At 44.2% G+C, this 18,217-nt stretch overlaps 1 protein-coding gene across 1 annotated transcript in view; it reads right to left on the bottom strand.

Annotated features, from left to right (window-relative positions):
- Positions 1-14,365: 14,365 nt before the first annotated feature.
- Positions 14,366-18,217, bottom strand: part of IQCA1 (IQ motif containing with AAA domain 1) — a 163,539-nt gene continuing 159,687 nt past the window's right edge. The window contains exon 19 of the mRNA XM_038421943.2: positions 14,366-14,974. Within this exon, the coding sequence (XP_038277871.1) occupies positions 14,840-14,974 (135 nt within the window). The 3' untranslated portion in view covers positions 14,366-14,839. The remainder of the gene's footprint in view (positions 14,975-18,217) is intronic.

Below are 18,217 nucleotides of genomic sequence, written 5' to 3'. Positions count from 1 at the left end.
CAGAAACAACCTAAAATATTTTGTAATTTGTACTGGACCTTTTATCCAAAGACCTCCAACATGCTGCACAAACACTCGCTAAACCTCACAACATCCCTGTGAGATAGGTTAGCAGTAGAGCCATTTCACACACAGATAAGTTGAAGCACAGATACTTAGACCCTACAGTCCATTCGTTTTGGGGGACTTAGTTTTTGGTGCACAGTTTAAACATCTAGGAGTCTCCACCTGGGCATCTAAATTAATGGGCTCCTTTGAAAACTGGAGATAAATGATGTGCCAAAGTCATACAATTAGTCAGTTGCCAAGTACACAACTCAGGGCTTCTGATTCTGGGATCTCTGCTCTAACCACTAGACTGCAGTCAACTTGTGAAAGTTTGTAGGTCTGTTACTAGCCTGAAATATCCGCATTGAAGTCTGTTCTTCCACTTCAAAACACTGAAATTGCACATTAGCTCTAAAGCTATGTTTAAAACACTGCGAAAATATGAAGGGCCAATGCAGATGCCTTTGTGCCCACTGGGGTAGAACAGTCCAATTCTGCTCCCTACTCATGGTGGAACCTTTATGCATAGAGGTATCCTGAAAATTTCAGATCATGTTTTTCACCTGATGAGATTGACCGCTAAAGAATTAATGAAGAAATAGGAAGGAAATATGAACATTGAAGCTCACGAAAGCTTATGCTCTAATAAATTTGTTAGTCTCTAAGGTGCCACAAGTACTCCTTTTCTTTTTGCGAATACAGACTAACACGGCTGCTACTCTGAAACATATCATATGTAGTTCTCCTGGGTTTGTAGAAAGCAATTAAGCCAATTAATTTATTGGTAAATTATCTTATGATGAATTACAGAATAACTGCAATGAAACTCTGACATTCACATTAATACCAAATTAGTTACTGTATTATGACTGTTCTTACTATGAATGCCCAGTAATTTAATAATAATGGGACACTTAAATAATTTAACCAATAATTCTGTAGATCACTCACATATATAAATGAGCATGACAGCTTCCTTTCTCTGCTTTGCTGGTGCTCTTGAATTAGCTTCCTAGCAACACAGAGAACAATTCTGGCAGCCAGACAGCTCCACGCATTTGCACTGGGATGCCGCTGGGAGTTGTAAAATAGAGAAATCAGCAAGACATTGTGGTACACTGTGCCCCCTTCAGAAGACTCTTCATTGATTTCCTCTACCCTGTTGCAAAGTGGCATTGCTATAAGAAATGTACCCATTCTTCTGGGACTTTTCAAAGTGAGGATTCCCCTCCCACAACTCTGGATTATTTTGACGCTGTTCTCCATTTGCCATAAATGCAAAATGTCAAGAGAAATATAAAATATAAATATTTGCTGTATTGCAAGATGTGGCAAGTGTTATAAACAGCCTTTTCCTACAGGCAAGGCCTGGCAGGGCCTTGGCCATGACTGTGGGGACCTAGATGCTACTGCAATACAAACAATAATAAATTATGGCTTAGGGAATCAAACCCACTGTATTATTAACTACAGTAATTTAGTGACCACTAAATCAGACCCTGTGTGTTGCAAACATTGACCGTTGTATATATTGGTCTGCTTTGGGTAAGCCCTGCTGGCATCACAGTACTATCACTGTGTAGCAACATCCATTTCTGCAGGAGCCATAGTGTAGAGATGTCTTCACTGCACAGGTTTCAGAGTAGCAGCCGTGTTAGTCTGTATTCTCAAAAAGAAAAGGAGTACTTGTGGCACCTTAGAGACTAACAAATTTATTAGAGCATAAGCTTTCGTGAGCTACAGCTCACTTCATCGGATGCATCCGATGAAGTGAGCTGTAGCTCACGAAAGCTTATGCTCTAATAAATTTGTTAGTCTCTAAGGTGCCACAAGTACTCCTTTTCTTCACTGCACAGTTCACCTAGGCTTTTACCTGAGTTTTAGACACCCACCATCCACACAGAGAAAACTCTGACCTCAGTTTGGAGGTGCTTTAACCTTGGGTAAACTGTCCTGGCTGTTGGCACAGCTTAGAACCAGGAGTTACTCCAGTGCTGATGATCCCCGAATGCCTTCCCACAATTCTCCCAAAGGGCAGACAAGTTCTCCTGAAATTGACTGGGAAAGAATCCTAAAGCATCTCAGCACAAAGAACCATGGGATATGTCCCTATTTACACCCAGCTGGGTGCAGAAACAGGGCACAGTAATGCAGGTGTGGCTTTGTTACTGGAACACTTGCAACCATTTCAGGCTAACCTGGGTGCTCAGAACCAGGAGCCAGTCACCCAGGTTAACTGAGCAGTAGAGTTACCCTTAGTGTTCTGAGCATTTCTCCTAACCGCTGTTGTAAATAACTGTACTATCAGAGGGCTGTAACAGGAAGACTTAAAAAGAGGCTGGAGTCTAATTACACTATATCTGATATACAGCTGAGAAGTAATCCGCCCTGTAATTGTTGCAAATACGTAAGACTCACAGAACACCTTTAGCAGCAATACTTTCATGAGCATTATTAGCCTCACAGTGGGACCTAATGCTAGAGCATCAACTGGGGCCACTTAATTACATAGTTCAATCATTAACACTGAAATTACAGTGAGTGTTGCCCCTGCTTGACACAACAGTTTTATTTTCAAATATCTACACATTCCCGGATCATCATTATACCGTGTACTTATATAGGAATAAAATTGCTCCCTACTTTTTTTACAAGACTGATGCTCTTTGGAGGTGGTGTAGGTATACATTTACACACACCAAAGCAACCTGGCAGCTTTGTGCCATTCTGGCAATGCAAGTCAGTTGTAAACCTAGTTTAATCAGCCAGTGAAACTGTCCCATAATGTTCTTTCTTGCTACTGTGACGGGGCAAGGCCAGATGGCTATAGAAAAGTAGTGGGAGATAGATATATTTGCTCCAGACTAAACAAATCCCTGGTACCAGGTTAAGTGAAATGGCAGCTGCTCCAGGTCAATTAAGACACCTGGGCCCAATTAAGAACTTTCCAGAAGGCAAGGAGAAGGCTAGGTTGATTGGGACACATGAAGCCAATCAGGGGCTGGCTGAAACTAGTTAGAAGCCTCCCAGTGAGTCAGGTGGGTGGGCATGTCAGGAGCTGTGGGAAGAAGTTGTGCTGTTGGAGACGCTGAGTAGTACACACCATATCAGGCACCAGGAAGGAGGCCCTGAGGTAAGGGTGAAGTGGAGCTTGAGGAAGTGAGGGCTGCTGTGGGGGAAGTAGCCCAGGGAATTGTACATGTCATGTTTTTAAAAGGTCAGCTACCATAGCTCAGTAGACTGTGACTCTTGTCTCTAGAGAAAGAAGGGTTACGTGGAGGGTCACAGTGAGCCTCTGAGGCTAGCGAAATCCACCAGGAAACGCGGGACCCACGGAGGCAAGGACAGAGCTTTGTCACAACTGCTGTCATGAGTGGGACTTTAGTTCACAGCGTGGCGGAAGAAAGAGGTTTAAAAAAAAAGTGCACTGGGGTTTTGGATTTTTTGTTTGTTTTGGTTTTTGTTTGTTTGCTTTATACCACAATGGAGGAGGTGGTAAGAGCTCTGGTACAAGCCACAGCAGCCCAGCAGGAGGCCACCTGGGTTCAGGCAATGGCACAACAGGAGTCTATGCGGCTACAGCAGGAAACCAATCAATTATTGGGAGCCAGGCGACCCAAGATCATGCCCTCTTGAGAGAGGTGGTGGACCAGCTGAAGATCCTCACCACCCAGGCCCGGGGGTCTGACGGGATGCGAACCCTGAGGGCCACTGGTTGTCTGCCAAAGATGACGTCAGGAGATGATGTAGAGGCATATCTCCTCTCATTCAAAAGGACTGCTCAGTGTGAGGCTTGGCCCCAGGAGCAGTGGGCCACCATCCTCGCCCCTTTTTTGTGTGGAGAGGCCCAGAAGGCCTACTTTGACTTGCCTGCCACGGATGCTACTGACTATACCCGTCTGAAGGCAGATATCCTAGCACGATCAGGGGTAATGACAGTGGTAAGGACCCAGAGGTTCTATGAATGGAAATACCAGGAGAACAAACCCCGGAGGTCCTAGCTATTCGACCTCATACATCTCACACGGAAGTGGATACAGCCCGAAGTGTGCAGGCCGGAGGAGATTCTGGAGACCCTGGTCATAGACCATTACATGCGGGGACTGCTGCCAGATCTCCGCAAATGGGTAGGCCAGAACGATCCGTCCACGTACGACGAGATGATCACACTGGTAGAAAGATGGATGACAGCCAGGGAACTCACCCGACTACCCAAGGAAGGCCCCTTTCGAAGCAAGCACCTGACCCCAACCCTGGAAGGTTGGGCAGCCAAACCCCCGGGGAGTCCTAGATGGAAGAAGGGGGGGGCTGAAGACCAGCAGGGACCCCAGAAGGAAAGGATTGGCCTGAGTGGGGGGAACCCCGGGACTAAACCCCCTAACCTCTGGGATAGGGGAGTGATTAAAAGCAATTATAGATGTTATGCAGGTGGGGAGTGGGGACACATAGCAGCACAGTGTCCCAGCACCGAGGACCCTATGCAATGTAATTTGGGGGATTGGGAGGTCCAATGCTCCCTTATCCACTTCATGGGGGTCGCATTAGCCCCACATAATTACACCAGGCCAGTGAGGATAAATGGAGCAGAGAATGCAGCACTTGTGGACTCTGGGAGTGCTAGCACCCTCATATCGGGTAAGCTGGTAAAAAGTAGTCAGCTGCTACAAGCCAAACGTGTAGCAGTGACATGTGTGCATGGCGCCGTGAGCCATTACCCCACCATCCCAGTGGAGATAGAGGTTCAGGGAAACCCCATTGAGGTGACCGTGGGCATAGTTCCTAAACTCCCATATCCTGTAGTCATTGGGAGGGACTATCCAGGGTTTGATAATTTACTCCCCCCGGAGAGGCTGGAGGGAAGTGGGGACCCTGAGGACAGCGACTCGTCTCTGGGGGAATGTCAACCCCTGATGTTTGCTGAGATTTCTCAGGATCTGTTCTCAGCCCCCCAAAAGACCCGGAAGACAAAAAAAGAGAGGAAGGCCATGAAGACCTTGGGAACCCGGATCCTGACCCAGGGCCAGAAGACCTCCCTAGTAGGCAGATGGACATGAGCAGCCAACAGAGAAACTTCCACCACAGAAGGTGAGCCAGAAGCTGACCCCACCCATGACGGCAGTGAGCCGTTGGAAGAAACAGAAGCCGGCTGCTGAGAGCTTGGGCAGGTTAGTCCCAGGAGAGAGACTTTTGGGCGGGACCAGACGGAGGACCCCAGATATGATAATGCCAGGAAAGAGGTGGCCGAAATTGATGGGATACCCGTGGATGGGAAGGTCCGGGGTCCCGGACCTTTATAGTGAAGAAAGATCTCCTGTACCGCGTGGTGCAAATGCAGGAGCAAGAGATACAACAACTTCTGGTGCCACGAAAACATGAAAAAGCCATATTGAGTCTCGCCCACAGTCAACTGTTTGGAGGACACCTGGGGTAGAGAAAACCCAGGCATGGATCCTGCAGAGGTTCTTCTGGCCAGAAGTACATGAAGATGTCCGGCAATACTGCACCTCTTGTCCGGAGTGTCAATTACATAGTCCTCGCCCGCACTTGCGGGCTCCTTTGATACTTCTTCCAATAATAGAGGTTCCTTTTGAACGGATAACCATGGATCTGGTAGGGCCCCTAGAGAAGACAGCTCGGGGCCACCAACATGTGCTTGTTGTACTGGACTATGCAACCCGGTACCCAGAAGCTGTTCCCCTGCGCAACACAGCTTCCAAGACAATAGCTAAGGAGCTAGTACAGATCTTTGCCCGGGTTGGGCTATCCAAGGAGGTATTGATTGATCAAGGGACACATTTCATGTCCAAGTTGATGAAAGATCTCTGTTCATTGCTCCATGTACAAGCCCTACGGACCTTTGTATACCACCCGCAAACAGATGACCTTGTGGAAAGGTTCAATAGGACCCTCAAGGCCATGATCAGGAAAGTGGTAAGCCGGGATGGGAAAGATTGGGATACCCTATTGCCTTACCTCATGTTCGCCATCTGGGAGGTTCCGCAAGCCTCCATGGCTTTCTCTCCATTCAAACTACTATATGGGCGCCACCCTTGGGGCATATTGGATATAGCTAGAGAAGCCTGGGAAGGAACATACTGAGCATGTACTGCAGATGAGAGATCGGAAAGCCCGAGTTATGCCCATTGTACGGAAACACTTGGTGAGAGCACAGGAGACCCAAGAAACCCATTATAACCATCAAGCGAAGCTTCGACGGTTCCAACCAGGGGATCGGTGATGATACTGGTGCCCACAGCAGAAAGTAAACTGTTGGCCCAGTGGCAGGGACCCTACGAAATAACTGAAGCCGTGGGAGAGATTAACTATAAGGTGCGGCAGCCAGGCTGCTGGAAATCGGAGCAAATTTACCACATCAATCTTCTAAAACCTTGGCACGATTGAGAGGCATGCTTAGTGATGCAGGAGACCCTTCCCCAGGAGGATAATTTACACGAGCAAGTGAAGGAGTACTTGTAGCACCTTAGAGACTAACACATGTATTTGAGCATAAGCTTTCGTGAGCTACAGCTCACTTCATCGGATGTAATGCATCCGATGAAGTGAGCTGTAGCTCACGAAAGCGTATGCTCAAATAAATTTGTTAGTCTCTAAGGTGCCACAAGTACTCCTTTTCTTTTTGCAAATACAGACTAATACGGCTGCTACTCTGAAACCTGTCATGAGCAAGTGAGGATATCATCCGACTTGATGCTGATCCAAAAGATCGAGGCAGCCGACATGATTAATCGCAACAGAGATGTGTTCTCTACAAAACCAGGACGGATGACTGAGACCTATCATCATATCCACACGATCCCTGGAGCCAAGGTAACATTGAGACTCTACCGAATCCCAGCAGCCAAAAGAGAGGAAATCAAGGCTGAAGTCAAGAAAATGTTAAAATTAGGGGTTATTGAAGAATCTTACATTCAGTGGTCCAGTCGAATTGTTCTAGTACCTAAACCTGATGGTACCATGAGATTCTGTAATGACTTTTGCCGACTGAATGAAATATCCCAGTTTGATGCATACCCCGTACCACGCATCGATGAACTGGTTGACCGACTGGATAGTGCCCGATTCTTGACTACACTGGATCTGACAAAAGGGTACTGGCAGATTCCTCTGACCAAAGAAGCTAAAGAAAAGACAGCATTCTCCACCCTGGATGGGCTATTCCAGTACACCGTCCTCCCTTTTGGGCTACATGGGGCCACAGCCACATTCCAGCGCCTCATGGATAAGTTGCTGCGCCCCCATACTAGTTATGCAGCTGCATACCTAGATGATGTCATCATCCATATGCCAGACTGGGGAACCCACTTGGAGAAAGTTGAGGCAGTACTGCGCACCTTAAGGCAGGCTGGCCTCACTGCTAATCCCGCTAAATGCACCAGAGGGCTAGCAGAGGCTAGGTACCTGGGATATATTGTGGGAAGGGGCATAGTGAAGCCCCAAATGAATAAGCTATAGGCAATTCAAAATTGGCCCCCGGCCGACCCGAAAGAAGCAGGTCTGTGCGTTCCTAGGCGTGGTAGGCTACTACCGACGGTTTATTCCCCTCTTCACCACTAGGGCAAGTCCCGTAACAGACCTGGTGAAGGCCCGAGGTCCAGACATGGTAAAGTAGACCGACGCAGCAGAGGGGGCATTTACAGACCTTCGGACGGCCCTCTGTAATCATCCCGTACTCATAGCCCCAGACTTTAACAAGGAATTTATTTTACAAACAGACACTTCCGAGGTGGGGTTGGGAGCAATTTAGTTGCAAATGGTGGAAGAAGAGGAACACCCAATCCTCCACCTAAGCAGAAAGCTTCTTCCAAGAGAACAGAATTATGCACTAGTCGAGAGAGAATGCCTTGCTGTCAAATGGGCTATGGAGACACTGCATTATTACCTCTTAGGCTGGCGATTTACTCTTGTGACGGACCATGCACCCCTCCAGTGGATGCAGCGGAATAAGGAAAAGAATGCAAGGGTCACCAGGTGGTTATTATCCCTCCAACCATTCCAGTTCCGCATACGGCACAGGGCTGGTTGCCACCATGGCAACGCTGATGGTCTGTCACTAGCATACTGCCTGGCGTCCCAAGTTGCCCAACTTTATGGTGTTGAGCAGGGAGGGTGGGGAGGATATGTGATGGGGCAAGGCCAGATGGCTATAGAAAAGTAGTGGGAGATAGATATATTACCAGGCTAAACTCCTGGTACCAGGTTAAGTGAAATGGCAGCTGCTCCAGGTCAATTAAGACATCTGGGGCCAATTAAGAACTTTCTAGAAGGCAGGGAGAAGGCTATGTTGATTGGGACACCTGAAGCCAATCAGGGGCTGGCTGAAACTACTTAAAAGCCTCCCAGTCAGTCAGGTGGGTGTGCATGTCAGGAGCTGTGGAAGGAAGTTGTGCTGTTGGAGAGGCTGAGTAGTACACACCATATCAGGCACAAGGAAGGAGGCCCTGAGGTAAGGGTGAAGTGGAGCTTGAGGAAGTGAGGGCTGCTGTGGGGGATGTAGCCCAGAGAATTGTACATGTCATGTTTTTAAAAGGTCAGCTACCATAGCTGATATTATTAGGGTCCCTAGTCTGGAGCCCAGAGTAGAGGGTGGGCCTGGGCTCCCCCCCACCTTTGCCCCCTGTTTAATCACCGAGACTGAGAGACAACAGAGACTGTGCAAGGAAGGATAACTTCTCCTCACCTTCCTCGCTGGCTTATGATGAAAATGGCTCAGTAGACTGACCCTTGTCTCTAGAGAAAGAAGGGTTACGTGAGGGTCACAGTGAGCCTCTGAGGCTAGTGAAATCCGCCAGGAAACGCGGGACCCACGGAGGCAAGGACAGAGCTTTGTCACAGTACGTAGATATGCCAATTGTGGTTTCCAAATCCCAGTCCTATTAATATCTATGTACAATCTAGCTTTATGGCTTACAAGGGCAGAGCCAGGAGAGCACCACTGAGATACTCAGTTGAAGGATAAATTGAGAAGAAATGGAAACATTTAATTACTTCTATAACATGGAAGAACACATGGAAAAAAATTGAAAGCCAAATTCTCTCCTGTCATGCAGAGCTTTGCAAGCATGTGAGTGGGCATGAGGTGCTCCGTACCTCTGCGAATGTGGATAGAAATGGAGCAGTATGCTAAGGGGGACACAAACTCTGCCAGTCACGTTGGATGGAATCCAGGGAGCTGCTTGGTTGCCTAAACCCAGATTTAGGAACCTAAATCCTGTTTTTAGGCACCTAAGTTCCTCACTGTGGTCAACAAAACTCCCACGGAACTCTGTAAGCACCTCTCAGGAGAGAGCTCTAACCACTGGACTAGAGAGTCATTCTGTGTCTGGCCCAATCACTCTGTCTTTATTTATCCACAGTGGAACAGCTTCCACAGGAGAGACTGAGAGACACTCCCACATCAGACTGTCCTGTAGCTCAATGGTTAGAGCATGTTCCTGAGAGATGGGAGACCCCTGTTCAAATCCTTTCTCCCCTGTCTGCCAGGAAGGGGGGAGCTGAACCTGGTTTGCTCACCTCCCAGGTGAGTGCTCAAACTTGTGGGCTAAAAGTTATTAGGTTGGCAGTGGCACCACCACCTTCTCCTGCAGCCATTTTGTGGAGTGGGGCACCTAATTCATTCCTGCAAGAAACTAGGTACCTAAGACAGGATCATGGGTTCCTGTTTGTGGATTGCTAGCAGAGCTAGGCACCTCCCTGCATCCTGGACTGAGGCCCCTATCACTGAGAAAGGGGCAGGGCTTAGCACATTGGGGTCTCCCACTGGCTAGCTTAGACAGGGAACTGCCTTGTGTGCTGGCTTTTGTGTATCCCATTCCAAGGTGCCCATCACTTCACATTCGTTGCACAGGGAGCCTAGATGCCTAACTCAGGTTTTATGTATTGCAGTGTTGTTCCTAAAAAGAAAAGGAGTACTTGTGGCACCTTAGAGACTAACAAATTTATTAGAGCATAAGCTTTCATGAGCTACAGCTCACTTCATCGGATGCATTTGGTGGAAAAAACAGAGGGGAGATTTATATACACACACAGAGAACATGAAACAATGGGTTTATCATACACCACTGTAAGGAGAGTGATCACTTAAGATAAGCCATCACCAGCAGCGGGGGGGGGGGAAGGAGGAAAACCTTTCATGATGACAAGCAAGGTAGGCTAATTCCAGCAGTTAACAAGAATATCTGAGGAACAGTGGGGGGTGGGGTGGGGTGGAGGGGAGAAATAACATGGGGAAATAGTTTTACTTTGTCTAATGACTCATCCATTCCCAATCTCTATTCAAGCCTAAATTAATTGTATCCAGTTTGCAAATTAATTCCAATTCAGCAGTCTCTCGTTGGAGTCTGTTTTTGAAGCTTTTTTGTTGAAGGATAGCCACTCTTAGGTCTGTAATCGAGTGACCAGAGAGATTGAAGTGTTCTCCAACTGGTTTTTGAATGTTATAATTCTTGACGTCTGATTTGTGTCCATTCATTCTTTTACGTAGAGACTGTCCAGTTTGGCCAATGTACATGGCAGAGGGGCATTGCTGGCACATGATGGCATATATCACATTGGGAGATGCGCAGGTGAACGAGCCTCTGATAGTGTGGCTGATGTGATTAGGCCCTATGATGGTATCCTCTGAATAGATATGTGGACAGAGTTGGCAACGGGCTTTGTTGCAAGGATAGGTTCCTGGGTTAGTGGTTCTGTTGTGTGGTGTGTGGTTGCTGGTGAGTATTTGCTTCAGATTGGGGGGGCTGTCTGTAAGCAAGGACTGGCCTGTCTCCCAAGATCTTTGAGAGTGATGGGTCGTCCTTCAGGATAAGTTGTAGATCCTTGATGATGCGTTGGAGAGGTTTTATTTGGGGGCTGAAGGTGATGGCTAGTGGCGTTCTGTTATTTTCTTTGTTGGGCTTGTCCTGTAGTAGGTGACTTCTGGTTACTCTTCTGGCTCTGTCAATCTGTTTCTTCACTTCAGCAGGTGGGTATTGTAGTTGTAGGAATGCATGATAGAGATCTTGTAGGTGTTTGTCTCTGTCTGAGGGGTTTGAGCAAATGCGGTTATATCGTAGAGCTTGGCTGTAAACAATGGATCGAGTGGTATGATCTGGATGAAAGCTAGAGGCATGTAGGTAGAAATAGCGGTCAGTAGGTTTCCGATATAGGGTGGTGTTTATGTGACCATCGCTTATTAGCACCGTAGTGTCCAGGAAGCTGCCTAAACGTTAGGTGTTGCAATGCTGAGTGGTGCAATGATGAAGTCCCTTCCTGGATTCCACCCATTGTTACTTTAGTTTTTAGATGAATAATACTATTTAACCTACTTGAATGTTATATAATGGCTTTACTTATGTCCAACCTAATCTTATTTTCATCAGTTCATATTCTGCAATGAGTAATACTGTAGCCACACTGTTGAAGTTGACCGTACTATTATGTGTAAGAAGTCAGTGGGGCTGAGGGCAGAATTTGTCCAAATTTGTTTTCCTGCTTTAGAGACTACAAAAGGTTAATACAAAAATTAGCAATATTATTTTTAGAGCCTGGAACTCTTTGAGAAGGATAGTTGGAGATTTTTTCATTTGGAATATGTTAAGATCAGGATGCCCGAATTTGTAAAGATAACAATGAGCTGCAGCCGAGTGTCTGTAAAAAATTACACCAAATTTTGTAGATGTTCTGTGCAAGTGATTAAATACAGGACACTGTTCGTATTCATAGAATTTCATTGTTCACTACATGTCAAGACTCTAACAGCCAGGGGACTAATTACCAATGGGATTCCAGCTACTATAGATGGGGTGGGGAAAAAAGAAGCCTGCACAAAGAAAGATCTTGCTTTTTGTTCTAAAAATTGTCAGGCTCAGATGGATTTCTGTTGGGAATTGTTTCATTTCCATGGAATGCAAGTACTGTTGTAGGACAGATGGGTCAGTGCATAGGGTGGTGAACTGGGCCTCAGAAAACATGGGTTCCATTTCCAGTTCAGCCACAACATTCTTGTGGGGCCTTGGGTAGGTCGGCAATCTTCCCTGTGTCTTAGTGCCCATTGGTAAAACTGGGGGATACTTCCTCACAGAGGTGAGGAGGATAAGAATGTATGAATGATGGGACTGTAGTGATTAGGGCCCAAAGAGGCCTATTTCTGAGGTATCACCAGCTGTAGTAGTGAGTCAACATGTCCTTTCCCCCTGGTAGTAGTGGCAGAAAAGAGAGGGTTTATTAAACCAGAATTAACTAGTTCTTCCCACTATGCTCAGGGATATGGTTCCTAGGACAGTTAATCTCTCACATAAGCTTTTTAGATTTATGTATGTTTTCTTGCCCAGGTTTCTCTTCCAAGCTAGTATCACCTTCAGTATCAACACCCTTTCTAGAACTAACTGTGATGTAAGAGAGTCTTTTATAGGGCCTCGGACTCTTCTCCTTCCCAGTATGCTTTGTTAAGAGGAGCTTGACAAGCAGGCTTTTCTTTCCCTAGGTTTTTCAATAGGACACACCTTTTTGGCAGCATACTTTGACCATTTTCTAGGTAAGAACAAACTTCTCAGGGTTTATTTCTGGGTCTTTTTCCCTGGAACCACTGTGCTCTGATGTGGAAAACTGGGGAGAAAGGGAAGCCCTGACCTGACCCTCTTTTCTCTCAGGACTTTAGCTTTGGGATCCAAACAAACCAAACAGAAGAATACAGGCAGTTTGTTTAAAAAAAATGCTCTCTTTTTTTCCTCTGAGAGCCCTTCCTAATTCCCAGCGACTCTGTCGCACCAGAACTACAACAGCAGTGAATTGGTAGCCAGAAGAGGGCATGGAACACAGGTTTACTATGGTCTCATTGGGCTGCCCTATCTAAGAGTGAGATGATGCAGTCTTCATTAGATGAAAGTGCTGGCTGGCCTTCTAGAGTAATCCCATGTAGCATGTGTTACAGTGTTCTAGTTTTGCAAAAACAAAAGTATGTACAGGCACTATGACACCATGGTGATGATGAGCATTGTATATAAACCTAAATAGCTATGATAGAATACACATTATGAAGCCCACACCAAAGCTGCAATCACTTGGCTAGTGAGAGATGAAAGCAGGTATTATCTAGTTTATAAGATTATAAATTTAGGTGCACATGTGAGTCCTTTTAGACCTCCAGGCTTGTGAGCTAACTTGATAACAAGCAGTCATATTCCCTCTACTGAGGTGCAGTGGAACATTTTTTTTTATTTCCTCAATGTTTATTCCTACCAACAAGCACCAGGACTGTGAGATGGCAAGCTGTCGTACAGGTTCCAGTCTTTGTTAGATGCTGGGTAAAAGACCTGTTGAGGTATCACTGGCATACTGATGATACTGTACCCAATAGTTGCTCCGGCTCGCAATCACCTCTGAAGGCTTTAGAGCTGTCCAGTTATGAATAATTCAGGTAAATTTCCTTGGGTAAACTACTTTGTTAATAAATGGTGTCATTATTTGACTACTCTGTTCAAGTGATATTCAGTGCATGATTCATTTAAGGATTTTTTTTTCTGTCAATTCCTTAAACAAGTTACTCATGAATAAATGCTTTCATTCTTCAGCTTGCCGCACTCTATCTGTTAAACAAGGACAACAATAGCAAATGCCCAAGGGAGCCAACAATTAGAAAGCTGTCTGTCAAAAGCCTCTGGGGTCTCCCTGAAAGGAAGAGATGATGCCATTTGAAGCTTCAGGTTCTGTTGCTACAAGCTTATACATACACAAACCATGACCCCAATCCTGCAAAGACTTAAGTGCATGCACGATGTCATACATATGAGAAGTCTCACTGAAGTCAATGGATCTGTTATGTGGAAGTCAATGGAACTGCTCAGGCATATAATATAAGTCTTTGCAAGATGAGGTCCCTATACTATAAAAGTGTGCATATTTTTGAAAAACTTAGTACAGGTCAGGTCAAATTTAGCCTAAAATCTAGGACCACTGGAAGTATTTCCATGGCTTCTTAAAGTTCCAATCTTTTTTTTTTTTTTTAAATCCTCTTACAGTGTTAGGAAGCTGAATATTGCAGAACTGTGCTTTGAGCTAGTCAAATATCACAAAACAGTGTTCACAAACACTCTGAAATAAATGCCACCCAAGTGAATTTCCTCTGTGTATGATTCTTTTTATATGTTTTCTGCTAACATTTGTATCTGATGTTTGTGCATGGTGACATTTGTAGAAAAATAAGTGTGGCGCTGGTCCTCATGTGAATATGGACATGGTTCTGTAACTAATGTTGGTCAGCCTATGGTAGACTACATTAAGAGCTTGGTAACAGCTCACGGTCAGAGAAAAATTAAAAAGAGCCTTTATAACTGTTTTATTGGGAATTATAATACACTAGACATACAGGTATGGAAAGCAGTTAGTTTTATAAAGCATCTAAGTTAATAAAATAAAAATAAATAATTAAAGGCTCTTAACACGACATCAGTTTTTAAGCAAAATTCGTCATTGAAATCAATAAGGAGTTTTGCCTAAAAACTGGATGGTATGATATCGTCATAAGTAATTAAAAAAACTCTTTAGAATAAATGATGCTTGAGAAAGTCAGTGGTCATTAGCTCTTAATCTTGTTGGAGTTAAATGTCACACTGGTGTCTCATCCTATTTGCAACTTTTTTTTTTCATGGAACACACTTGGAAATATATTCTTCCTCTACAGCTGGCCAGAGATTTTTGTGTATGTTGTCTCTAATGTCCTCATCCCTCTTCAGAGAAATGGATCAATAAGCTTCCTGTGATGTATTCCCAGATGAGATCTCCTCAAGGAAATAAATTACTTTTTCTTCTTTTTCCCTTTCTTTCCTCCCTTCTTTTTCCCTTTATCCTTTCCTTTTCCTTTTCGCATTTCCTCACCTTCCATCAGTGCTCTGGCTCGTGCTTTCCCCAGAGGTGTCTTGGCATACCAAACCTGGAGAATCAAATAAGTGATTAGAGGGGAGGAAAAAAAGCATGAAAGAACATTTAAGTAACTTTTGCATGTACAATGGGGTGTTCCTAACAAAAACCTTACAGTCCTGGTTGGCTTGTGGAGAAGTTGAAACAAGATCCTTAGAACTCTTGAGAACACCATTATAACAAGAAGTGTAGCAATCATCTGCTTTCCGAGTCCCTCATTAACATGAACACTTAGCTGTGCCACTTGTGTTGCTATAGTTATGGGAATGTTAGAACTTCTATGATCAGCCCTATTTCCAAGGGTATGTAACTCTTGTCAAAATTACCTCTGATTGGAAACTTGGCAGTATAAAGAACATATTTTTTGGTAGTTCTTAAAATCTGTTCAGTTGTTTTTCATTTCAGGGGGAAAGTTAAACAAATCATAATTTTTGAAAAGCTGTTTATTGGTTTCATGTACTTGTTCATAGTCCCGTGTCTTGTACATGGTTTTGTTTTGGTTGCTTTGCAAACTTGCAAAGTTCTGGGACTGTAATGGCAACAATGTCTCTCTGGGATATGTTAAAATAATTTAAAAGGGCTGAATTGGTAATATTTGAAAATCAGGTGTGCACAGGAAATAACCTTTCCCCAACTTGAAGTGTGTGTGTCTGTAGTAACAATGTCATGGTCCGTTCTGCAGCTCAAGATGTGACTAGATATTGGTGTGCATGATGAAAAACCTATTCACTACGTTCATCTCTTTTGTTATGCTGGGAATGAATTTGGCTTTTTCCCTCTCAGACACCTAAGGACCGGTACCCTGGTGTCTTGACTTCTGCCTCTCACCTCAGAACCCTACTTAGGCCAACTCCCATCTCTCTCTGCTCCGCTCCATCCACACTTACACCTACACTATCTCCATTCACAATGATGTTCGCTCTGTTGGGGCTTGTAGTGTCTTGTGGATTAAATGCTTTAAACAGGTAAACAAAATGCATTAGTAGCAAAATGGCCAACCGGCTGTGGAACAGCTATAATAATCTAACTATTCTGATTTAGCTGAATACCTACTCTTCAAACCTCTCTATCTTACCCCCTCTTCTAACTCTGTATTATACAAAATCTCACCCAAACCTAGGTGGGTTTGAATAATTAGGCTGTACTGTATGGGGGTGAGGAGGGGAAGGGGCTAGTTGTGGTGCACATATATTGTGGGCTAGGTACAAACTTTTGAGGGGTTGCACCTTGAAACCATAGGGCTGTTAGACTTCTCTGAAGAAATTCTGCATGGTGATGGAACTCTTAGGAACACATTATTAAGGACTAACTAAATAATGTGGCAGCATGTGGTAAATGTGAGGGAATATTGTGACCTACTCCAACCCCCTCTCCATATTGCCAGCAAAGGGTTTGCCTTATGTGGCAGGGTGAGGTTAATAATTTACAATGTCATAGAATCACAGAAGATTAGGGTTGGAAGAGACCTCAGGAGGTCATCTAGTCCAACCCCCTGCTCAAAACAGGACCTACACCAACTGTTGTTGGTGTCATCTGTTGTTTCCTTTTCCTTACTTTTGTATATTCAGTTTAATTAAATAATTAACCTATTTACTGGCATGTCCCCATAATAGTTTCTTCACAGATTCTGCAATGAGTGGAACTGGTCCAAGATATTACTGAAGCCAACCGCTTAGAAAGAATCAAAACCAGATTAGATTTTCTCTAATGAATAATAAGATACACAGGTTTCTGTTTATAAGAGATTTGAACCCTGAAGTTTCAGGGCATAAGTCAACAAATGACTTCCTTGAGTTAAGAAAAAACTTCTCCTGGGGGCATGCTGATCTATAATTTTCTTGCACCTTTCTCTGAAGTATCTTGTACTGACTACTGTCAGGGAGAGGATGCTGGACCATTGGTTGATCCAATAAGGCGATCTGTTTGTTTCTATTTAACTATTTTGTATCAAATGGGTTCAGTAAGAAGGTCACTTTTTAAATGGGTGTATATAACTGAATTTAAGAAATCCTATTATCACCATTTTCCATTATTTATATTCATTTTGGGAACAGTGGCAGAATATAACCACATGTCAAATGGGGAGATTCATGTTCAGAGTGAATAGAAATCAAAGATTCATTAGCGTACTAATCCTCACTTTGAATACTGCTTTAAGTTTTAGTTATTTCACTTCAAAAAGGACAAAGCAATACAAAAGGTCCAGCAAAGAGCAATGAAAATGATTAGAGGCTCAGGGGATAGTCACTTCCATGTGAGGAGAGATTAAAAGACTTGAATTAATTAATGTGAAAAAGAAAGCTAAGAGTGATCTCTGAATGTTACAGTGAAGATCATTTTGGCAATCATTTCCCCTCTGCCATGACACAAGAACAGGGGCTACAGTACATGACATATAAAGGAAACAGATTTAAAACAGGTAAAAGGAAATACATTTTAAAGAAGGATATATTTAATGCAAAGAAATCATTGCCACAGGATATTGAGGGAAATATTTTAGCTAGATTCAAAATTATTTGATTACTGTCAGCATACTTTGTGCTGTGCAGTTATGTTTATAGGAATGACATTTGCTGTTTCACTAGCTCAGTTAAAAAGTAACAACAAATACAGGCCTCACATTTCAGGGCATAAGTGGATTGTTACTTGGAGTTGGGAATGAATGTTTCCTGCTGTGGTACAACACTGATCACACCTTGAGGCAAGATACTGGACAGATAGTAAGGGTAAGCAAAAAAGACTAAAATGCCAAATTCAAGTATTCAAGTACTGTATTCAAGTACTGACCATATTCATAGAGTCAAATGTTTCTGAATAGAAATTGGAGACTGTTCAATTGACTCGGGGAGTGTGTGCACCAAAATGAGATTAGAAGTTAGAGAGAGAGATGTAAATGTCTCATGAGAGCAATCCAGCCAACCAGTGGCTTGGTTTAGACTCAGGTGATTGGTGATCAGTGTAGTTAGAGTCATTTTTATGTGTTGAAGTTGCTGGAAATTCTATACTGCTCGTTGCTGGAGAAGTAAAGAAAGAAAACCAGAGTGCAGCACTGACAGCTGTTAAAAGTTCCCCCTTCCAGCCTACATAATATTTTATTGTGTGTACATAGGATAAGTGAGAGGCAGAGAGGGGCACTTACACGCTGCTATTGGCTGCAGTGTAAGGGCCCAGTTTGGAACAGTGCAAGGTACTCTCAACATCCATTGACTTCACCTTTGCTCAATACATAGTAGGGCTGAGCCTCTTGTACAGTGGA

This window comes from Dermochelys coriacea, chromosome 11, assembly GCF_009764565.3.
Source record: "Dermochelys coriacea isolate rDerCor1 chromosome 11, rDerCor1.pri.v4, whole genome shotgun sequence".
Classification (NCBI taxonomy): Eukaryota; Metazoa; Chordata; order Testudines; family Dermochelyidae; genus Dermochelys; species Dermochelys coriacea.
Note: the sequence above shows the minus strand (reverse complement) of the source record. Positions and strands in the feature narration are given on the sequence as shown.